The 25,882-nt window shown below is 31.8% G+C and overlaps 1 protein-coding gene and 1 non-coding gene across 9 annotated transcripts; one reads left to right on the top strand and one right to left on the bottom strand.

Annotated features, from left to right (window-relative positions):
- The first annotated feature begins 14,657 nt into the window (after positions 1-14,657).
- On the top strand, positions 14,658-25,055 carry LOC112535117. 8 transcript variants are annotated; one of them, XR_007215676.1, is made up of 4 exons: positions 14,658-15,204; positions 17,740-20,520; positions 20,605-20,673; positions 20,827-23,438. XR_007215676.1 is itself a non-coding variant. In XM_048373484.1 (3 exons), exon 2 carries the CDS (start codon positions 19,546-19,548, stop codon positions 20,491-20,493), a length of 948 nt encoding a protein of 315 aa, XP_048229441.1. In that variant the 5' UTR covers positions 14,658-15,204; positions 17,740-19,545; the 3' UTR covers positions 20,494-20,520; positions 20,605-23,438. The 8 variants fall into 8 exon arrangements, 3 of the variants coding, with proteins under 3 accessions (XP_048229441.1, XP_048229440.1, XP_048229439.1); XR_007215675.1 differs by adding an exon at positions 24,999-25,055 and having other exon boundaries at positions 17,740-21,013; XR_007215673.1 differs by having other exon boundaries at positions 17,740-22,207; positions 22,799-23,438.
- On the bottom strand, positions 18,285-18,390 carry LOC112536878. The gene has a single exon (XR_003080807.2). It is a non-coding gene; the product is annotated as a small nucleolar RNA R71 (small nucleolar RNA).
- Positions 25,056-25,882: the final 827 nt, after the last annotated feature.

A 25,882-nucleotide genomic window follows, 5' to 3' on the forward strand; every position in this document is an offset into this window, starting at 1 on the left:
TATTTCCCCTTTCTCTGAAAAGATTCGTCCTCGAACCTTACCCGAATGTTGTAAAAAAAGCAAACATATAATCTCTAAGAACAATACTAACTCATTATCAACCTACAAATTTTTCACAAAAGTTGTTAGAGGAACTTTAGAACAAATAATACTTTCAATGCCAATAAACTCAACATGTTCAGTTGTCTCAATAGCATCAAGCAAAAAGTCTTCATTCTTCACCAGCTCAACTTTTGCTTCATCTTAACAATGATCTCTTCATCTTGGTTTCGCTCAAAAGTCGCAAATTATTATCTTTTTTACCATCTTCATTCATCATGTCTTTAGTATCTTCATTGACTTCAGTAGAGTATTATAACTCCTCTACATTGTCAATTTTTTTGTTTTCACTCTCCAAAACACTTTTTTAATTTTCACTCTCTAAGCACTCTTTTTATTTTCCATCTCTTTCTTTTTAGCCTCTACTCTCATTCTTTCCATTTTGCATTGGTCTTCATACACTTCTTTTACTGAAAGTGCCATAAGTGTGACTTTTCACCTATTTTTTTACAAAAGAGTACCTATTAAGGAACCCATCATGGACAGTCCTTCTATCAAATTGTCATGGCCTACCAAGTAAGATATAGCTAATATGCATTGGCACTACACACATAACACTTCAACTGAATACCTCCTAATAGTGAATGCCAAATAACATGTTTATTCACTTTTATCTCACCATAGTTGTTTAACCATAATAACTTATAAGGTTTCAGATGTGGAATGAGATTCAATCCCAATTTTTCTACCATTAAAGTGCTAGCAACATTTGTACAATTACCACTATCAATAATGACATGCATATGTTACCTTGTACATGATATCTTGTGTGAAACAAGTTGTCCCTTTGTTGCTCATGGCAATCCTCCTCTTGATAATACATCTCTCACACACAACTCACATGTTTAACACTCAAAACAAATCAGAATTAAATGACACGATAAGAAGAAGAAAAAGCTAGACTTAATGAACAAGATTAAGCCTAAACACAATAAAACATATAAAATCAAGATGTAATAAAGAATTACTATTTTATTAAATGAATAAACGAAAAATGATAGAATTAAAGCACCAAAATGATTTTTTTTATTTATTTTTTTAAAACAAATATGATTTGATAAAAAACATATTCAAAATAAAAGACAAACAAAGAACAACAGTAAGAACTAAATCAAAAGAAAGAACAAAGAAACATAATGAATCAGAATTGACTAATGAAAATATAAAGGATAAAACTTGATCTAGAGCCAAAGGTCTGATAGTAAATAAGCTTGAGAACCCTTTTTGAATTGCGGACCTCCAATATATTAACATGAATAACCCAAGAACCAATTTGGTTCAACCCCTAAGAAAGGTTAGAAAACAGATTACTTAGAAAAATGATCAAGAATTAGAACCTAAGGAAAACTAAATCCCTTAACCCCCAATTCCAAGTACGCCACAAGGATAGATCAACTCCTTGATAAGTAAGATTTGTATTCAAACAAGAATACAAAGATAAAACAAACAAGCTTTAAGGTAAAAATGTCAATTATCATTCAACTTCAACTTAATTTTTTATATATAAAAACTCATACTAGCCTTATATAAGCCTTAGAAAATCCTAAATCTTAACTAATAAGGATTTAAATCTCATCTAGAATAAATATAATCTTTCTAACTAAAAGACATAACTTAAACAAAGTCCTAATTTAGGTTAAAATACATGTGTGACCATCCAAATAAGCTATAAAACTCTAATTTACAGAAGTTATTTAGATGGGTCTCATAATATAAGCCAAGTTAGGCCCAAAGTTTTTATATGTTCCAATTCAGTTTCTTTGGTCTTTTTAAGCCTAATTAGATTCATTTAAGCCCAATAAACTGAATTAGATTAATGAACATTGAACTTAAATCCAATTATGTTCTTAGCCCAAATGTCTTGAATAAGCTCACTGACTTGTAATTTGAATCGGACTAGGACTCCTAGTTGAATTAAATTTCATTTTGTTACTTAACCTCCTAATATCATCAGGACTCCTTATTGGATTAGGATTCCTAGTTGAGTCAAGACTCCTTATTGAATTCGAATTCCTTGAGCTAGTAGGATATGCATCATCAAGATTCCTTGTTGGAGCAAGATTTGTTGTGCTAGTTTGATTTCGTATCAAGAAGAAAAAAAATTGGGTAGAAATCGAAAGGTATAAGAATATACTTGTAGAAAAAGTAGAAGTTGTACAATTCAAAATTTATAATCCTATGTACTTTTAAGAGGCGAGATTAATTAGGGTGTTAATGTCTTTTTATGCTCATTATTCCAGGTTAACAAAATATTTTGCTCAGCTTTTGCCACGATGACATTTTATTTTCTGATAACTTGAAAGACACGTGCTAAAAACACCAAAATATTGCCAATTTATAGGTTCATCAATCAATTTGTGAGGAAAAGAATTCATAAACTATTTGCAGAAATTTAAAGCACTACAAAAAATATTGTGTTTAGAGATGAACAAAATTTATCCCTAAAGTAGGAAAAATATTCGCTAAAGATTGTTAGCAACAAATAAGTGTCAATCACTAAGATGATCATCACTAATATTTTAGCGACAAATCTTTTTCTGTTGGAATGACTATCTCGCGGCGGATTAGCAATGGACAGTCCCTACCAAAAGTTGAGCAACGACAAAAATCTGTCACTATAGTTATTCTTTTAGAAAAATATGGAAAGTCTATTGCTAATTCATCATTGATTACTAACTATTTTATAAAATATATTTTTATTTACATTGGTTATCTGATTTCTTATTTTTATTTTAATATTAATAAATTATTGTTTGTCTTTTTATTTATATGGTAATGTCTAATATTTTTTTCAATAGTAATAACAAAAAAATTTAAGAGGAAGTAATAATAATAATTATTAAAATAATAATAAATAATAAAAGAAAATATAGAAAAGGATAAAGAAAATATAGAAAAATAAGGAAAGAAATAATAATAGAGAAAGTAAAAGGAGAGAAAAATAAAAAAGAAAGAAAAAGAAGAGAGAAGAAGAAAAGAAAAACAGAAAAATAAAAAGAGAAAAAAGAAGAAACCATAAATAAAAGAATGAAAAAAATGAAAAAAAATAAAAATAAAAATGATAAACATATAAATGAAAAAAGAGAGAGGAAGCAAAAATAAATGATAAGAGTAAAAAAATTATGGGAGTGAGAAAGAAAATGTTAATCTGCATAAAAGATAATTTTCAATGAATAAAAATCTATTGCTAATTCATTATTAACAAGTAATAAGCAGGAAAAAGAAAAAAAAAATATTACATTTATTTAAAAATAGCGATGGGTTTTTTCTGTTGGTAATGGAATAAACGAGCAGACTAATAAAAAAATTAAGTGGAAATTATTTTTTCTAAAATTAGCAACAAATTTTTTTATCATTAATCCTTCACTAATTAAATATATGAGCGGAAAACTTAAAAGAAGGTGAAAAGAACTTAAAATCAGCGACAAACACAAATTCCGTAATTAATATGTTCGTCACTAAAATATATATCTAAAATTTGGCGCCTATCACATAATAAATGTTAGTGTCAAAATAATCATCTGCGATGGATATTGCTAATTCTTTGCAAACATATAATTTAAAACATAGAAAAATTTTAAAAATATTTAATTTATTAATTCTTAAAAATACTATAAATAATATAAAATATTAAAAATTCTATTAGATTTTTTATCTATAAATTTGATTAATATTATTATTTATAATTAAAATAACTATAACTATAGTGTAATATGTGATTAAACAACTAGTAATTAATAAATTCTAAACCAATCTCATCCTATGAAATAGTTAGTAAGAATCTAATACAGATTTCTTGATGGATTTGTCACTACGGACAGTAGAAATAATTATTTAAAGGCAAAAAAACCCTAGCTAAGCAAGCCCTAGAAATTGGCAAGTCGAACTTGACTGGTAGTAGTGCAATATTAACTCCCGGTTGATTCGTCAATGAGAAAGTTTACTTGAAAGGAGTCATTCTTTCTATTATTTGTATGTGATGTATACTTTAACCTTCTCCATTCATTTCGAATATCCGACAGTCAAATAGCAAATCTATCTATCCTGTTGAGAAGGCAGGACGAGAACTAGAGTATAGGACTAGAATAGTAGTGCTCTAATTTATTATTCTTCGGTTGAAACCACTGTTGCCTAATCCAAATCCAGCTCTAGCTACTTTTCCATCTGCTGAACCTTCCATCTCTGACAAAAGCTTCTTCTCGAGCAGTAATAGGGCATTCAAGAACAATTCCATCTTAACAGTCTACTCTGATTTATCAAACAGCTTGGGCAACTTTATAGGTCAAGAAAGAGACTTCAAGAGATTCTCCCTATAAGTTATTTATTTGTAGAGAATTTTTTTTTTATTTTCTCATTTTTATAGAAAATTTGTAAACATGTTTACTTTATAAAAGATATTTTGTTTTCTATTTAGGCAATATTCTAAGTATAAAGGGTAGACTTGAAATATAAGTGAAAATTTCTTGTTTTTATTTGAAAACAAATGACTTTTTAAATAAATAAAAAAAAAACCATAGAAAACATATTAAATTTATTTTCAAAAATTTTTCAAAGTTTAGTTATAATTTTGAAAACATAAAAAACTATTTTTTAATTTTTATTTTAAAAAAATAGTACAATTAAACGTAAAATTCTATTTTTTATTTTTATTTAAAAAAATTTCTAAAAAACTGACATAGTTTTCTATTAGTAAGCAGACCCTAAATATTTTCATTTTCATTCTCTTTCTTGCTAGTTCAGCTTTAATTTTCCCCTAATTTAATTGCTCTCCCTAGCCATTAGGCATTCTAGGTTAAAAGAAAGAGTATTATTATTATTTTTTTATAGATTGCGACACTTAATTGTTAAATTCAGTTATTCGATTATTATTTATTAATAAATTTAGACACTAAAAATATAATTATTTCATAGAAAATAATAGATTGGATTTTTAAATTTATCCATCTCTGAATAAGAACTAATTCAAAGATATTTTGTAATTCTAAAATTAATGCTATATAATACATCTTAATTTATAGCAATTCTTATTCATATGATGTTGCTTATAATATTTTAAATTAAAATAATTTTATAAAAATATTATATACCACAACAAAGTGGACAAAAGTTGGTACAAACTAAAATCGAATGTTTTTCTAATCTTTCTCTTTAGCTATTTTCTTATTTTCTCTTTTATAAAGAGAGGATTGTAGTTTTGTGGTCAACGATGGAAAATAGCACTTTTTTACCCTTTCCCTTATTTTCCCTTCTCCAGAGGGGCCGTTAATGAGATATTGGGAGTAAATTTCACCTTACTATAACTCAAATTAATATTGGGTGGGTACTTTCATGATATAATTATATAAATGTAATTGGAATTGTACATAGACAATGAAAAGGCAAGTTATAAGATGAAATGGAATATTTTTATACTTCGAGTATATTTCACCTATCATTAAATAAATGACAAATTAAATAAATATAAAATATTAAATACATTATAAAATATTAAATAAATTTCACCTTACTATTGGGTGGATACTTGCATGAAATAATTACACAAATATAATTGGAATTGTAAAAAATAATGAAAAATGAAGTTATAAGATGAAATGGATTTTTTATTTATCCTTTTGAGTATGTTCTATTATTAAATAAATAATATATATTAAATAAATATTAAATTTTAAATACATGCTATTATTATCTATTTAAATATAAAACATTCAAATATATTTAATAATATTTTAGTCAAGATAGCCTAAAACAATATTTAATATGTTAGTCAGGATAATCTAAAACTTTTTGGAAGCAAATCATAAAAGATTTGTTGCATGAATTAGATCATGCAACGATGTCTATGATAGGGCGTGCACAAAAATTAAGAAGATCAAGAGGAGGAAATCTACATTAAAAGGCTAATTAACATGACCAGGAATCCCTTTAATCATTTGGGTTAAACGTTAGAACCGATATAATAATCGGTGGAGCCATGTGCAACTACCCAAGATAGCCAATTTGATTTTCGGTCCCTAAAGAATACCAACAGCAACAGCAACAGCAACAGCATTGTATCTTTAGGACAAAACTATCTGCACTCTTTCGAGAGTTGAGTTAGGCACATTTTAGGGTTAGTTTTGGATTATAATAAACGTGCGAGTGCGAGGATGTCCTCGCTCCTTTGAATTCCTTTACTTATATGTGTGGGAAATTTTGTCTCTGCTGCTTTAATCTATTTTCCTTAAAATTATAGGTGTGAATTTGTTTCCGCTCCTTTAATTTTTTTGTTTGAAATTATAGTAAAATAAATTTTAAAAAATTAGTATTATATTAAGAATCATATATTAAATAAATATTTATATATTTATAAAAACTAATCACTTGTTTACATATTGTATAACTGTCGTAATTATTTTAATTATAAATAATAACTAAAACAATTATTTTTTCATTGTTATTTCTTATTTTAATTCATTTTAATTTTATAATTATTTTTTGATTATATATATATATTAAATTCTGAGATAATTTTTTTAATATGTGTCATTATTTTTAAAAAAAATTATTTTAACATGTGTACTTACTGTTAGATACAGGAGATTGTCATCTTTTTAAATTATGGTAAATGAATTTATACAAATTAAAATTATATTATTGAATAAGTTTTTTATAAAAATTAAAATTATATTATTGAATAAGTTTTTTATAAAAATTAAAATTATATGATTGAATAAGTTTTTTTATATATTTATGAAAACTAATCATTTACTCTCCCGTTGTATGGCTGCCATAATTATTTTGATCATAAATAATAATATAAATCGAATTTCTATATAAAATTAAATAGAATTTTTATTATTTTATAATTATTTAGAATATTTAAAAATAATAATAAATAAGTATTTAATATTTTTTATGTTTTAATATTTTATTAGTATAATAATATAAAAATTATCTATAAATTAATAAAAAATCTACAAAATTATGCATAAACTCGAATTATATGTGTCATAATAAGTAAACATGTCAAAATGAAAATTCTATATATCAAAATATAGTAACATGTATCAAAAATATTTATTGGACTAGGTACGTTTTTTTTTTCCTCATTTACATATACTAAAATTATCATTTTCTACATGTATAATATTCATTAGATGTAATATCCAATAAAAATTAATTAATTTATATTTAATATTCATTATCAGTAAATTTAATATTCATTACGGTTGATGTTCATGCTCATTTTATTTGATGTATTATTTATTAGTGGTAATATTAATATTCATTATCTGGTACTACAATGTTCGTTGTCTGTGTATATAACATTCACCAATATTTATTTGTGATGCATATTGAAACATTTTTGTGATTGACATAAGTAATTATCATTTATATGCATAATATTCATTAGTTTATTATACTACAAGAAACTGATAGTTTAGTGATGGACTTTTCCATACAATGATTTATCCGTCGCTAAAATGTAGCGACAAAATAGTGACGGACAATCCTTTGCTAATTGTTAAGCAACTATTACCGTCACTCAATGTAGTGATAGATTTTAGCAATGTTCTTTGTCGCTAAATTCGTGATGAACTTTTCGTTGCTAATCTTATGATGATTGTAGGATAGTCAGCGATAGATTATCCGTCGCTATTTCTATCGCTATTTATTTCTTTTATTTTTATTTTATATTTGGTTTAATAATTTTAAAATATTAATTTATTAATATTAACTAATTAATCAAATTTGACTGACATATAAATAAAAAATATATGAAAAATTGTATTATAAATTAAAAAATTATTTATTATAGTGTAGAGTAAAAAAATATAAAGAATTAAAAAAAAATCTAATCTACGAGTCACCGACCGACTGATTCTGATCATCTTGCTACTGCTAGGCTGGGGCTGATGAGGATGTCCCGAGCATCAGAGACTTAATGAGGACCTCTTGGATGAGTTGTAAGACCTCTGTTTGATACCAGAAATCACCTCCTTCTGCTTTTGACAGCATACAAGTTTGTCCTTATCTAACATAGACCACACCTGCTACTACACAGTCTCGATGACTCACGTCTCCAAAGGATCTTAGATGTCTGTCGTCTCCAAAGGATCTTAGATGTCTGTCGCTCATGACCTAGTAGGGTGCTACAGGACAATCCATTGGCTGAAGAAAAGGATGCCATAGCACCCATCGCCTATTGTCTATAGGAATAACTTTGTAGTGTCCGGTTCTAGTGGCTATATGGATCCCTCAACTGGCTGAAAAAGCAGTCTCTACCAACTAATGGTACTCATTCTGAAAACAAAAAATTAAAATATTAGAAATATTATAGTTTTGAAAAAGAATTATACACATATAAATTGGAATTATCACCTAAGTCTTGTGAGCGGCAATCGACGCACTGACGTGCCACCATCTAATGTATGTCGGGTGGGCATGACCTCGAACAACTTAACATGGTCGGGCTACCAACCTAACTCACGTGCCTAATGATACATTTAAAAATCAGTAATTATAACACTTAAAATGCTAATAAATCTATACAATTCAATTTAAATTGGTAATGTACCATCCTCTTGGCTCACTCAACTATAGAGATTGAAACCCCCACCCCCCCTATAGGTGACGATCCTAATCCCTCGTCCCTAGTCTCGCTACGTCGATTCTTAGAGGTAGCAACACGCTTTCTCTGAAATTGCTCAGAGGACCAGTAAGCCATCCAACTACTCCATACCTCTTCTCAGACCCTATACGGGCTCTGACCCTTGGCCCTCTCTACTTGCACAGTTTGTCACTATACTGGGTGCCACCTTGTGCGTACCACCTCTAATTCACAGTGGTATTAAGTCGAGGATTCCAATGCCAAACCTTTTATAATTTTTAAAAATTAAGAAAAGTTCAATTAATAATTTATAATATAAGAATTAGAACAGTTAACAATAAATAATTTATTCTGAACTTATCATAGTAGAAGGCAACAATGTCATCTGGCACGCTCTTCCAATCATATGCCCACTTGGATGTAAATGCAGATGAAAGCTATGGGTCATGGTGGATGAAGCAACATACAACTGGATGAACTAGTCACCGCATTAAAAAATTAAAAAATTTAACAAATTAAAGTAACACAGTAAGTAAATTATAAAACTAAAATCCTATGTTTCTATAATATAAAAGTACCTTGTTGGATCAATCTCGAGGAGGCGTGACTTATATCTAGTCATCCTACTGATGGAGGGTGATGGTGGTCCAGTCACGCTAGAAGCCTCAGCGCTGGACTCCCAACACCTTTACCACGCGATGGCGCCTGTAGAAGCTATAGGCATGGGGGTGGTAGAGTAGCAGCCGCAGATGTCTCTAGAAGCTCTGGGGGTGGTGGAGTTGTCGCTTAAGGTGCTGATGGTGACACAATAGATACCTGAGGTGATGTCACCATATCAAGTGGCGGTGGTAGCTGTCATCGCCTACATCTAACATGGGCTAGAATTACCGGTGGTCTGCCTCCGGATCGCTATACCTCCATTATCACCGGTGGAACCTCTAACCTTCTATAAACTTATGTTAAAAATACAAATATTTATTTTTCACATGGAATGCTACCGTAATTTCTACTAAAATTTTGACACCATATAGTGCTAAGTTAATATATATTTTTCTATTTGTCCTCAATTGAAATGTCTAATTTGTTCATTCAATAATTTCAATGAAATGCTACCGAAATTTTGGCAGCATTTCCCTAATAATTAATCTAAACTCTTGTAAAAATGGATTCATATTCCTGCAGAAATCACACTTCTAATATGTACATTGAGTCAGGCCACAAACTACATATTTTTCCCTGATCCTACACATCACAACATATTTAGGCAAAATAATTTAACAAACATAAGATTTGTCAAATAAAATTCATTAATAACCCTAGAACACATAAATATTAATTAAATTTACATAATTGAAATGTCTATTATATCCATTTACCTAATATGTTTCTGATATTTAAAAAAATATAGCAACTTAGATTATAAAAAGCTACATCAAATTTAAAAACAATACAATAAATCATATTAAAAAATACAGAGACTTGTAAGGATTACACATATATAACAAATAATATATTTACTAATTATACTAAAAAATGTAATAATACGTAAAAAAATACATCAAATTTTAAAAAAGTACAGCTAACTAGATTTTAAAAAATATAGTAAATTCTAAGTACTACACATAAACAAATAATATATTTACTAATTATATTAAGAAATATAAAAAAACTTAAAAATATATCAATTTTTAAGAAAAGATTGCTTCAAATTTTTTTAAAAAATACAGGAAATTAGATTAAAACAATACAGCAAAAGTATTACACATATACAAGAAATAAATATATAATAATTATATTAAAAAATATAAAAACACATAAAAGTACATCAATTTTTTTAAAAACAATTACATCAAATTTAAAAAATCAGCAAATTAGATTAAAAAGAATACAACAAATACTAAGCATTACATGTATACAACAAATTAAATATTTATTAATTATATTAAAAAAATATGAAAAATACATCAATTCTTTTAAAAGAAAATATAGCAATAATAAATAGAAAATAAACTATTAATTAAAAATACCTCTAAAAGCTTTTAAATTTTCCTCTTTTTCTTCTTCTTTTTCTTTTCTACAAATTGAGGAATAATATTAAAATAATCTTAAAACAAAAATGAAAATAAATTAAAAATAACAAACCCTCATGCCAGTCACTTCTTCTTCTTTTTTTTAGTCTGCAAACTCTTCCTTATTCCTCACGAAGCTCGAGAGAGAGAGAGCGAGAGAGTGAGAGGGTTACAAAGAAAGGGAACAATTTAGGGTTTAAAGGGTTAGGAATTTGTGATAATTAAGGATTTGATTTGAGAAAAGGAAATGGGAGGAGGGGGGAAGCAGAAGCTGCCATCGAAATTTTATTCCAGTTTATCAACGGATTAACGATGAATTTAGTCCGTCGTTAACTGAAATTAATGAAACTCAACGTTTCATACAGTTAACTTAAAACAGATTAGCAATAGAAATGAATCCGTTGATAATTTCAAACAACAGCGAAAACTCGCCATTTTAGCGACGATTACGTTTTCGTTGACATGCTAGTCTATCGCTGCTCGTAGCAAATTCCTTACTATGTTTGTGCCATTTAGGGATGCCAAAATTTACGACGAAAATAGCAACTAATACCATCCGTTACTAATTTCATCGCTAGTTTCCTATCCATTTTTTCTTTCATTTTCTGTCGCTAGTTCATTTCTGTTCCGTCGCTACTAGAGATGGATTGAGTCTGTCGCTACTATTCCATTGCTAAACTGCCAAATTGTAGTAGTGGTTAATGAATATTCATCATTTCATAATTTATTAACGAAAATCATATTCATTAATTCATTTATACACATATATAATATAGAGATAATATAAATTGTTCTTACGGACAATAAAAATAAAATTAAGCTAAAATGATATTACCAATATTTATATTGATATTTATCTTTTAATAAAATTAATTTAACAAATAATGAACATTTGGTATTTAAACAATAAACATTAAGTACATATTTAATGAACATAAATTAATAAATATTTAATGAATATAAATTATTTAAAAAATATATGTCATTATCTAATGTATGTTGCATCATATATATATCTGACGTGGATCGACATATAACCGACGTGTTTATTTAGACTGGACCACGTAGCTTCACGGTACGGAGTCAATGGTATAAGAATTGTTGCCAACCAGGACCTGTGAGGCGGGGTACAAATGCTGGCAGAGTTACTTGGACTAGGGTTTGACGGTAGAGGACGGACCAAATGGGGCCCTATAAACTCTTGACCAGTCCTTTTCGTTCTAAGTTTTTGGACTCTAGCCTGCTCCATTTGAGGGTACAAATACCCATTTTAATTTGTAAGTATATTATTTATTTATTTACTAATGTGTACGAAAAAGTTAAAAGAAAACATCATTATCGCTTTTCAACCTTAAATACGTCTCCAATCGGCGATAAATTAATATACGTAATTTAATGTACTAGTAATATATTAAGTTAATATTATTAACACCGTTAAAATAAATTGATCTAAGAATAAAGGCTAAGGGAAAATAATATAATAAGAAAATAATTGTTCAAAAATCTAAATAATAAATTTTATTTGTTAAAGTAAATAAATTTTTTGGTAGAATACCATTATGGTATTATAAATTCTATATCATGATATTATAAATGTTATTTTTCTTATTATAAATAATTGGTTGATATTATTATTATTTATTAATTAATTTTAGAGGTAATTACTATTTAGTTTTTAATTTTTATTTTAATAGATGAATTGTTTTCTGTATTGATTTTATTATATTAATTTTTTTTTTATATATACAAAACTAACTATTAACTTCCTAACTTCCTACAACTAAAGTCAATACAGTCAAGGAACTAAATTGAAAAATAAAATTATAATTTAATCCTTAAATCTTTACGAAACTTGAAATTCATTCAAAATTAATTTTTTTTTTATCATATGTTAGAATGATATTATTAATTCTAGTAAGAGTAATAGTTAGTTTTATAATAAATTAATTTTAATATTTAATAAAATTAATTAATTATCATTTTAACTTAGTATTATCTCTTACACAATCTAATTTTAAAATTTAAATATTTTAAAAATACTTATATCTAGAGTAATATTATTAAATTTAGTATAGTTAGAAATATTTATTTATTTTGATAGACATTAGAATTAAATTATGCTAAAAATAAAAATTTTATTCAAATTTAATAAATAAATTAATTTTGAATGATTTTAATTCTTGATAAGAAATTTAAAGATCAAATTATAAATTTATTTTTTAATTTAGTACTTTAATTGCATTGATTTTGATTGTAGGGAGTTACTAGTTAGTTTTGTAAAAACATAAAAGGGACTTAGTATAATAAAATTGACACAACATGCAATTTATATATTGAGAGTAAAAATTAAGAGGTAAAATGTTATTACCCCTTAATTTTATATGTTCTTTTATTAATATAGATTATCAGTAAATTTACATTCGATTTTTAACTATTTAAATAAATTAAAATTATATAGATAAATTTTATAGTTATATCAAATAGAATTACACAAATAGTTAGAAATATGTAGTAAATAAAAATAATATATTTTATTAATTGATAGTTATGTACTAATATATAATTGCATTTTAGTATATAATTATATTAATAAATTATTACAATGAAAATAATATTAATTTTTATAATTTATAAAATATCAAATAATATCGTAGTATATTAGAACGATTCAAATAAATGTGAGTTATAATATTATTTTTATTATATTTTATTTTTGCATCATTCTAATAATACTATGAATATACGACACCTATAAACCTATAACAATTGATATTATTTTACTTTTGATAATTAATTAATATAATAAAAACTAACTTAATTATTATATATTATTCTTAATTATTAATTAATAAGATATATTAATTTTATATTACAGATTTCTATCTATTTTTATAATTAAACTAGTGATACATAAGAAAATATTATTTTAATTTTTATTAATATAATTAAATATTAAATTAGTTAATTATATATAGAATTTAGTTATTGATCAATAAATTTGTTTGTTATAGACTTTTATCTATCTTTTAACTTAATCAGTAATATGTGAGTTTTATTAATTTAATTTAATTTATATAAATAACTAAAAATTATATATAAATTTATTGACAATTTAAAGTAAGAGTTTCCTCACCGTACTCTAAAATTATAAAATTTATCTTTTAATTATAAATAATTAATTTTATTATTTTAATTGACTGTTTAATTTTCTTATGCCTTTCTATTAATTTAGATTGTTAAAAAATTTATATAGAGCTTTTAATTATTTATTTCTAAACTTAGTGTTTAAACTCACACCAAAGCTTACTACTTGTATTTAAGGCTCACACATATTTTTGCAAGAGTTTTCTCACACCGAACTAACTCTCAAACTCAACCCAAATGTTTAGACTAACATTCAAACTTAAACCAAGAGCTTTTAATACTCTTCAAACAACTAATACAATGTAAAAAGTATAAGAAAATTGAATACAAAGAGAAATTAAAAGTACAATATTTTGGCCATAAATAAAGTTATTGATAATTAATAAATGGCCTTTAGAGAGAGTATTTATAGCTTAAAACCTCAAAAGGGCCGTTACAAAGGGACCCTATCCTTGCACTAGCTCTTGATTTTATTAAATGAACGATTAAAATGGAGTTCTGATTGGTACAAGAAAATAGTGGTTGTGATCGCTGAATCACGGTTATCAAGCTCTAATTACAGTCAAGAATCTTAAAGATGTCCAATAGCTACTGATATGTGGTGCTTTAGCATTGGTCTTTAATATGACCATTGACGGTTTGCTAACTACTATAAATGTCATTGTCGGGACTTCTTGATAGCACTTGTCATTCCTACTGCCCTTTCTTAAACTTGAATCACAATGATGAAACCTTTTTTAAGTAATTTTCACAATTTCGCGGCTGCGAAGCTTCAATGGCAGCTGCGACTTAAAGGTCACTTGGTATCCTTCGTACTTCACATAAGTATGAACACGTGATAGTCCCACCACTCCAAACGGGTCAGAAGCATTCGATCAAAGTTTCTTGCATCAAAGACGGGAAGATCAGACGTCAACTAACAAAATGGAGAACAACAGTGTGTTTTTGGGCCAAACTGTGGACGGGGCTAGTGGAACTGCAGACCCCCTATATGGGTCCACAATGCTATTACGCAGTTGGCTTGCAAAACTGTATAGAGTATGAGACTCCACAAGCTAGCTGCATACTAGCCTTGTGGAGCTGCATAGAGGCCTTGCAATGTCATAAGGCCATTGCGCGAATTGGTTGGCAGTTTCGTAAGAAATTCATGTATCCCATATTGCTAACTTATGGGGGTTTTTCACATCTTCCAAGGCTATGAAAGGATGTGTAGAAGGAGCTTCCAAACCATCAAGTTCTCATTGAATTTTCATCAAACATCGATTCTTTGTCAACAATGATCATCAAGCGGTGTCAAGCAAGGTGATTCAGAGTTTCTCTTTAATTATTCTTTCTTTCTTAAGAAGCTTATATTTTGGAAATAGGAAGAGTATGCTCTACACTTGCCAATAAATTTGGATCTTATGCATAAAAATACCTAGCTTCTCTAAAGTATAATCTTGTAGGGCATGAACACATTCTTTTCTTTTCTTTTTCTTTGAATACTGTAATAGTAGAGACTAGGTCGAGATGTATCATCCCCTTTGTTCCACCAAAGAAGGTATAAAATCTCTATGCTTATAATTAACTTTTCTTTTAGTAAAGCATGTCTTTTCATTTGTTCATATCATGTCTTAAAGAATTCATGCAAAAATGTATATTTCATAGCAAATAACTATAGAATTATAGTTTTGACAATCTTATTTTAGATCATTTATGTTTTTATTTCAATAATCTAAACTACCCTCTGAACCCTACTTGGCTTCGAGGCTAGTACTTTTATCCAAGCGGTAATATATAATTGGAGTCAAATTTGGGGTTTTCTCTTTAATTTTTCTAAAAAGATGTAAGGTAGCAACTCTAAAAGCTAAACAAATTTATGCAAAGGCACGAAGTGGTAGATCATCTCCTCCGTGAGGCTGCAGCCTAGGTCGAGTGTTTCGAATCTCGCGTCCAGGGTGAGGCTTGGGTGACATCTTAAAGAAGTCATGGTCGTGAGGCTCATATCATGATTACAATTTAGAAAGGATTTTTTATTTTCAAATATGAAAGACTTTAATTATTGAGAATTTTAAAATCCTACAAGAAAAACACTCAAGTATAATATTAATACTTTTTAATTTCATTGTCAAGATCAAATCCGTGAAATACCTAATGTGTGCTACTTGTGTTAGCTACAATCTAAGACAGTGTACCTATCGATGCAGTCTAGCATTAATGGCGAGTATCAAGGTTGTATTCCTCGGGAAAGTGAAAGCCCAGAGTTACTGATGTGCATAAAATACATACATCTAAATGGGGTTCTTAAGATTGATTTTATGTATATTTGGATGTGAATTGGTCCCAACACTCACCCTATGTGTCTGTTTGTATGCATTAGGCCCAAAAAAAGCCAGAGCATAAAGGGAAGAATTGGAGCATAATTGGACGTCAAAGCTGCCGAAACAAGCTAAGTATGCCCATGAGGAAGGTTAACACGGCCGTGTTGGATTCAACACTGGCCGTGTTCCCAACACAGCCACCAACACGGCCGTGTTGGATGCATCAAACATCAAAGAAAAAAGAGGTTTTTAGGGAGCACGGCCACAGAGAGTAACATGGGCATTAACACCAGAACGTGTTAGGAACACGGGCATCAACACGGCCATGTTCATGGCAGCTGGTCAAATTTATTTAGAAAGAAAGAAAAGAGAAAAAAGGGGGGCAGCTAGGGTTAGAACGTCCAAAACTCATCTTTTTCTCTCTCTAAGGGTTTTCTGAGTTGAAACTAAGAGAAAAGGAGACTTGGATCAAGGTTTCACTTGGATTCTCTTCGAAGATCAAAGGTTGGTGAGGATTGTCGATTGGTTTCAATCCGAGTGAGAGGAACAAGAATCGATCCAAAATTAGGCACGAGGAATTGGAGCTATTTACTCTCATCCAAGGGTGTATTCGGGTTCCTCTACCTTTACTCATTTTTTGTAATTGAATTCTTATTGGTTGTGATTATGAACATGATTAGCTAAACTTATTAACCTATTGGGGTTCTTTATCTAGGGATTTTTATACTTCAATTTTGAATTGAATGTATTGATTGTCAATATTGGTTTGCAATGGAAGTATTTATTGATTTGTTCTTTATATCTTGTTGAATGATTTTTGAAATTTGAATGATCTTGAGAAAGACATTTAGGTTTGGGTCCTTTGCAACCTAGAATTGAATTCTCCTAGAGATAGGGTGTTCATTCTACCGGATTGAGAATTAACAACTCTCAATAGTGTTAAATGGTACATAATGCTAATTTAGGTAATTAGAGTTAGGAAGAGATTTCAACCTAATTAATCTAAGTTAAGATGTTAGTATCCTTGAGAAAGGCATTAATTGTGTAGAGATTTTCCCACGAAAATTGGATTCAATCAATCAATTCCACCCTTAGTTTCCATTCCTTAGAGACAAGAATTCCCAAAGGGTTATTCCTTTACTTGAATTAATCATTCCCTAATATACGTAGTTCGACAGTAATTAGAGTAGCTATTAGTTAATTTAGGAATTATTCATTAACACTATTTTTTTCTGTGATTAGATAATAGAGAAGATTGAGTAGATTTAGGTTCACATGTTCTTTGGGGAATACGACACTTGGTACTCACCGTTAGCTATACTCCATTGATAGGTACACTGGCTTAGGTCATAGTCTTGCTTGACTTAGCACACATCCAGTTTTTGGCGCCGTTGCTGGGGAACGATTTTCTGTGAACTAAATTGAAATTTTAATATTTGTTAGTCTAGTCATTTCTCTTTTTGTTTATAATTTGTTTTATGTGTATACTTTTGTTCTTATCCTGTTTATTGGTGTTGTTGTTCTTTATTGTTCTCAGGTAGTTTATGACTAGGAGCTCTAATCCTAATCTTACAGAGCCTTTACCTGAACCCGAGCACTCTCTTAGATTGCTAAGGAGGCGTATGCAGGCAGTAGAGGAGGAGATTGAAGCAGAGATTCCTGTTCGTGAAACTAGTGAGATGGAGAATCACAATGCAAATGGAGGTAATGATGAAAGGACCATGTACGAATTTGCTAGGCCCTCTCTAGCAGGGACGCAAACTGGGATACTGAGGCCTCTCGTGGTGGCCAATAATTTTGAAATAAAGCCGAATGTAATCTAGATGATCCAGAATACGGTGCAATTTGGAGGATTGGCGAGCGAAGATCCGAACGAGCATATCGCCAACTTTTTAGAAATATGTGATACCTTTAAGATTAATGGAACAACTGATGATGCCATACGGTTGAGGCTGTTTCCTTTTTCCTTGAGGGATAGAGCGAAAAGATGGCTGCAGTCCTTGCCACCGAAAACGATCACTACCTGGACTTCTTTGGCTGAAAATTTTTTGAATAAGTATTTTCCTCCTGCTAAGACTGCTCAAATGCGAAATAACATATCTTCTTTTGTGTAGGGTGAAGGAGAATCGATGTACGAAGTTTGGGAGTGCTTCAAGGACTTGTTAAGGTGTTGCCCACACCATGGTCTTCCTCTCTGGATGCAAGTGCAGACATTCTATAGTGGCATGAATACAACCACTAGACAAATGGTAGATGCAGCTGCAGGGGAGCTATCAATAGCAAAACACCTGAGCAAGCCTAGGATTTGATAGAAGAGATGGCCACCAACACTTATCAATGGCAAACTCCATGGGCTAGAGGTCCAAAGCCTGTTGTATATCGGGCTGAGGCAGATCCTACAGCCGCCTTGGCGGCACAAGTAGAGCTACTTTCCAAAAAGATATAACAACTTCCGATGCCGGTCCAAGCAGTTCAGCCCGGATGTGAATTCTATGGTGGACCACATTACAGTGCTAATTGTAAAGCGGGAGGTATGTTTGCATCTTCTATGCCTACTAATGTTTCTAATATTGAGCATGTTGATTATGCAGGTAGGCAGCATAATGATCCTTACAGCAATACATATAACCCAGGGTGGAGGAATCATCCTAATTTTGGATGGAGGAATTCCAATAACCAAGGTCACAGGATATCAGAGGTTACATCCGCAACAACCTATGCATTCTGTTCCCCATCAACCAGGAGGTAGTCAAGAGAAGAAACCTAACTTGGAAGAGTTGATGACGAAGTTCATTGCAACTGCAGAGAACATATTTCAACAAACGGACACTGCCATTCGGAATCAACAAGCTTCAATTCAGAACTTAGAAACTCAAATTGGGCAGTTGTCTAGGATGATAGCTGAGAGGCAGCCAGGCACGCTTCCAAGTAACACAGAGTCTAATCTAAGGGAGCATGCCAAAGCAATTACTTTGAGATCAGGTAAGAAACTTCCTAGTCCATCTAAGCCTTTCATTAATGATGATTCTGATGTGCAGGTGGATGAGTCGAAAAAGAAAGACAAGCCTGAGGAGAAAGAAAAGGGAGCAGTTGAAGAGAAGGAGGATTTGAAGAAGATCCCCTCGAGGCCATACCAACCTCCCATCCCATATCCTACAAAACTCAAGCACGATAAAGTTGATCAGCAATTCGGTAAATTTTTAGATCTTTTTAAACAATTGCAGATTAACTTGCCTTTTGTTGAAACTATTTTGCAGATGCCAAAGTATGCGAAGTTTTTAAAAGAAATTCTAAGCAACGAGAGGAAGTTAGAGGATTTGGGATTGGTGACCTTGAATGCAGAATGCTCAGCAGTATTTTAGAGCTAGTTCCAGTCAAACGACGCGATCCAAGGAGTCTTACTATACCTTGTTTGAATGGGGATAAATTGAAATTGCTAGCATTAGCTGATTTGGGAGCTAGCATCAATTTGATGCCTAGTTCATTGTTTGAGGAGTTAGGACTAAGCACTTCTAAGCTAACTCCTACCAGGATGAGTATACAACTAGCAGACAGAACTGTTAAGTACCCGAAAGGGATTATAAAGGATGTGCTAGTTAAAGTTAACAAATTTATATTTCCTGTGGATTTTGTTGTCATGGATATGAATGGTGAGAGTGATGTCCCATTGATCCTAGGTAGACCATTTTTAGCTACATCTAAAGCTTTGATAGATGTTAGTAGCGGAAAGCTGGAACTTAGGGTAGATGATGAGAGCATTACATTTGATTTGACTAAATCCTTGAGATACCCATATGAGCATGATGGTACTATCTGTTTGATTAATTTTATCAATGATATTGTGGAATCTCAATTGCAGGAAATAATGATTGATGATCCTTTGCAAGTGGCAATGCAAGAAAATAAGGATAATTTATCCAATGAACAAGTGTTGGAGCAGCTAGAGCACTTATTAGCTGCTGATGTTAATGATGAAAAGACTGATGGTTTTGTTGATCTTGACAAGTCAGGAGTAAAGAAGCTGAAGCCTTCTTTGGAGGAGTCGCCCGTTCTTGAGTTGAAAGAGTTGCCAGCGCACTTAATGTATGCCTACCTAGATGAAGCAAAGCACTTACCGGTTATTATTTCCGCTCATCTCACACTTGAGGAGAGGGAGATGGTGCTGTGTATTTTGAGAAGGTATGCAAAGGCATTTGCGTATAAGACGACTGACATACCAGTAATAAACCCGAGTTACTGCCTTCATAAGATTTTGATGGAGGATGAGTTTAAACCGGTGGTGCAGCCATAAAGGCGATGGAACCCTCATATGAAAGAGGTGGTTAAAAAGGAGGTAATTAAACTTCTTGATGCAGGTTTAATTTACCCTATTTCTGACAGTGCTTGGGTGAGTCCTGTGCAGGTGGTTCCCAAGAAAGGGAGCATGACGGTGGTGAAAAATAAAAAGGAGGAGCTGATCCCTACACGAACGGTAACGGGCTTTCGGGTTTGCATAGACTACCAACGCTTGAATGACGTAACCTAAAAGGACCACTTTCCCCTTCCTTTTATCGATCAAATTCTTAAAAGGCTTTCAGGCCATAAGTATTATTGTTTCCTTGACGGTTTTTCTGGTTATTTTCAGATTCCTATAGCACTAGAAGACCAAGAGAAGACGACATTCACTTGTCCTTATGGCACTTTTGCCTATAGGAGGATGCCGTTTGTCTTGTGTAATGCGCCTGCGACCTTTCAGCGGTGTATGATGGCCATTTTCCATGACATGATAGAGGAGTCGATGAAGGTCTTCATGGATGATTTCTCTGTATTCGGTAACTCCTTTTCCCATTGTTTGTAAAATTTGGAAAGGATGTTAGCTAGGTGTATTGAAGCTAACCTTGTGTTGAATTGGGAAAAATATCATTTTATGGTCCAAGAGGGTATAATCTTAGGACATAAAGTGTCACATGCAGGGTTGAAAGTAGATAGAGCTAAAGTAGAAGTTATAAGTAAACTACCTCCCCCTACTTCGGTTAGGGTTGTTAGAAGTTTCTTAGGGCATGCAGGGTTCTATAGAAGGTTCATTAAGGACTTTTCTAAGATTGCTAGGCCTTTAACTCAATTGCTAGTAAAAGATATACCTTTTGAATTTGATGATGATTGTTTAAGAGTTTTTGAGTTATTAAAGGAAAAACTAACCACGGCTCCCATCATGGTTTCTCCTGATTAGGAGCTGCCCTTTGAGCTTATATGCGATGCTAGTGATTTTGCAGTTGGAGCTGTTTTAGGCTAGCGCAAGGAGAAGAAATTCTAGCCTAATTACTACGCTAGTAAGACGCTTACGGATGCCTAAGAACACTATACAACCACAGAGAAGGAGCTCCTAGTTGTCGTGTTCGCTTTTGACAAATTCCATTCCTACCTTGTGCTGTCAAAGACAATTGTTTACACGGATCATCCTGCTTTAAGGTATTTATTTTCAAAGCATGATTCTAAGCCAAGATTGATTCGTTGGGTTCTTCTATTATAGGAATTTGACTTGGAAATTAAGGACAAACGAGGAGCTGAAAATCTTGCAGCAGACCATCTTTCTCGATTAGAGAACCCGCACTTGGAGGAGCTTAATGAGAAAGAGATCGATGACTTCTTTCCGGATGAGCACCTATGCTCAATGCAGGTGGCAAATGCTATTCCTTGGTTTTCTGATTATGCAAATTATTTGGCTGCAAGGGTACTCCCAAAGGGTATGATGGGCCAGCAAAAGAAGAAATTCTTTGCTGACTTGAAGTATTACATTTGGGACGACCCCTTCTTGTTTAGAATTTGTGCAGATCAAATTATTAGGAGGTGTGTATATGGGGAGGAGATCATTCAAATTCTCAAGCATTGTCATGAGGGATCGGTTGGTGGACACCAAGCCGCAAACCATACGGCTAGGAAGGTTATGGATGCTGGCTTTTATTTGCCGACTATCTTCCAGGATGCACGAGCATATGTCTAGGTTTGTGATGCATGCCAACGGTCAGGTAATATTTCTGCCCGAGATGAAATGCCCCAACATAGTATACAAGTGTTGGAAATTTTTGATGTTTGGGGCATTGATTTTATGGGTCCTTTTCCTTCTTCGTATGGATGCAAGTATATAATAGTGGCTGTTGAATATTTTTCTAAATGGCCTGAGGCACAAGCCTTGCCTACTAATGATGCTAGGGTAGTTGTGAGGTTCCTTAAGAGACTATTCTCTAGGTTTGGAACACCTCGAGCATTAATTAGTGATAGGGGAACCCATTTCTGTAATTCTCAACTTGAGAAAGTGCTTAAAAGATATGGAGTATCTCAACGATTCTCCACGCCTTATCACCCACAAACGAGTGGGCAAGTAGAGGTTACTAATAGGGGGCTTAAGCACATTTTAGAGAAGACTGTAGGAGCCAGTATGAAAGATTAGACTACAAAGCTAGATGATGCTTTATGGACATTTAGAACTGCCTATAGGACTTCTACAGGGTTCACTCCCTTTAGGCTTGTGTATGGAAAAGGTTGTCATTTACCTGTGGAGCTAGAACATAAAGCGTTATAGGCACTTAAATCGTTTAACTTTGATTTGGATAGCGCAGGTAAACAAAGGCAGTGGCAAATAAATGAGCTAGAGGAGTGGCGTCAACAAGCCTATGAAAATTCAACAATCTACAAGGCGAAGACCAAACAATGGCATGACAAGCGATTGAAAAATTTGAAGGAGTTTAACGTAGGAGATAGTGTGTTGTTATTTAACTCTCGTCCCCGTTTATTTCCAGGGAAGCTGAATAGTCGTTGGTCGGGGCCATTTACAGTGACGCAAGTCTTCCCTTATGGTGCGGTTGAAGTGCATCATCCGGAAAAGGGAAATTTCAAGGTTAATGGGTAGAGGTTGTAGGGTCACCAGATGTGGAGGAGCGTGTGAATTGGGCGCTCCATTTTTTATTCAAAGAAAAGAATAAAGTCCAGCTTATGACTTTAAAGAAGTTTGTTTCTTTTATTTTCGTTTTAATTCTTTAGTTTTCATTTTTTTTTCTTTTCATTTTGGGTATTAATTTTTGTTTGAATTATGTGAACTTAGGTGATTAGGTTTTACAGTTGGTTTTTGCTCTTGCATGTGACACTACTTCCGACCCTCAGAGAACAACCACTCCTCTACCACAGACTAGCCAGTGCCCTGATATCCCTAATGATGCACCTCTTTTCACCCTGGAGCTATAGTCAGGGCAGTATTATTTCTTTTTCCTTTTGCATTTCTTATATTTTGTACACTGAGGACAGTGTGTCCTTCAAGTGTGGGGTGGTGATATTAATATACACTTGCTTTCATGTTTTATTGTTTTATATATGAAATTCAGATCCTTTTCTAGTGTATATATCGCATTTCAATTATCCCATCTCAGTTATTTGTTTATTCTTTGTGCAATTTTTTATAAAAAATTTGAAATTTTTTCACTTTGTTTCGATGCTTTTACTGTTAACTTGCTTTTCGAAATCCTATTTATGTCCATGTGATCGGGTAAAACCGATAGTGTTGAGTCTTGCGGAAGAATGTAAGGTAATTAGTTTGAGTTTTGTACTAAGTTGCTTTGGTTTATCTAATTCTGTTTTGATGATTTTTGTTTGGAACCTACTCAAAAGCACACTTGTGAGAAATTGAGCCTAAATTGTAAGCATACACTTTATATGCTTGTATTTATTTCTTGTTGAGAGTGCCAATCACTGTCTTTACTTATAGAACTTGCTCGGTAATGCTTATGAGGGCCACAAGGAGAGTTTAACACTTTGGTATGATAGAGGCACTTAGGTTTTTCTTTCTAGCCAAATAGCCTTCATTCGTTTATTGATTTTGTAGATAACCCCTTCTTTCACCATTTTTTATCATATTTCATTGCCACTTAGTTTTATTTTGCTTTGGGTTATGATTCTGCACATGAGTTGTTTCTATTGGGAATAGCGTTGGAATCTTGTAGTAGCTTACTTCAATCCAAAAGAACATGTTCTTCCCTTATGAAAAAGAAAAAAAAAGAGACGAAAAAAAAAGAAGAAGAAAAAAATATAATGAGAAGAATAAGAGGGAGGGGTGATGAAAAGAAAGAAAGTAAGTAAGCTAATTGTTTAATTGCTTCTCGGAGTTTATATTTTGACTTGATTCCTATTTCCTACCTTGGACTACTATCCATTGTTTTTCCCTTGTGATCATTGTGGCTTGTGTGCAGGTCATGTATTTCATTGCAGAACACCATAGGTTCAACTCTAACCAAATTTACCTACCCCTACCTAATCCTCATTACAACCTTTATAAAGACCTCTTGACATGGTTGTTGACTCTCCATAAGTGGTAGGAGTAGGATTTAAGAGCAAGCATATAGTAAGTAAGGCAGTAGTTGATACATTGAGCGATTAAACACTGCCCTTTAAACACTTTGAGTGATTTAGAGTGAATTTTGTGAGGAGTTGGTTCTGAATAATTTTGTTGAGACAGTGTTTTGCGAATTATTGGCATCTTGGTTGTGATACTTGAATTGATTGCATCGTTTCTTTTTGTTTGACTTACGCTTGTTAAGGATATGTGTAGGAGCTCCCTAGCTTGTCTATCAGTTCAAGCGTTGTTCCTTATTGGTTTATTTTCCTTATTTTACTTTTGATTGCTTGAGGACAAGCAATGAACTAAGTGTGAGGTTATTTGATGTGCGTAAAATACATACATCTAAATGGGGTTTTTAAGATTAATTTTATGTATATTTGGATGTGAATTGGTCCCAACACTCACCCTATGTGTCTGTTTGTGTGCATTAGGTCCAAAAGAAGTCAAAGTATGATAAAGGGGAGAATTGGAGCATAATTGGACGTCAAAGCTGCCGAAACAAGCTAAGTATGCCCATGAGGAAGGTTAACACGGCCGTGTTGGATTCAACACTAGCCGTGTTCCCAACACAGCCACTAATACGGCCGTGTTGGACGCATCAAACATCAAAGAAAAAAGAGGTTTTTAGGGAGCACGGCCACAGAGAGTAACACGGGCATTAACACCAGAACGTGTTGGGAACACGGGCATCAACACGGCCATGTTCATGGCAGCTGGTCAAATTTATTTAAAAAGAAAGAAAAGAGAAAAAAAGGGGGAAGCTAGGGTTAGAACGTCCAAAACTCATCCTTTTCTCTGTCTAAGGGTTTTCTGAGTTGAAACTAAGAGAAAAGGAGACTTGGATCAAGGTTTCACTTGGATTCTCTTCGAAGATCAAAGATTGGCGAGGATTGTCGATTGGTTTCAATCCGAGTAAGAGGAACAAGAATCGATCCAAAATTGGGCACGGGGAATTGGAGATATTTACTCTCATCCAAGGGTGTATTCAGGTTCCTCTACCTTTACTCATTTTTTGTAATTGAATTCTTGTTGGTTGTGATTATGAACATGATTAGCTAAACTTATTAACCCATTGGGGTTCTTTATCTAGGGACTTTTGTACTTCAATTTTGAATTGAATGTATTGATTGTCAATATTGGTTTGCAATGGAAGTATTTATTGATTTGTTCTTCATATCTTGTTAAATGATTTTTGAAATTTGAATGATCTTGAGAAAGACGTTTAGGTTTGGATTGTCCTTTGCAACCTAGAATTGAATTCGCCTAGAGATAGGGTGTTCGTTCTACCGGATTGAGAATTAACAACTCTCAATAG

The sequence above is a fragment of the Ricinus communis genome, chromosome 4, assembly GCF_019578655.1.
Source record: "Ricinus communis isolate WT05 ecotype wild-type chromosome 4, ASM1957865v1, whole genome shotgun sequence".
Classification (NCBI taxonomy): domain Eukaryota; kingdom Viridiplantae; phylum Streptophyta; class Magnoliopsida; order Malpighiales; family Euphorbiaceae; genus Ricinus; species Ricinus communis.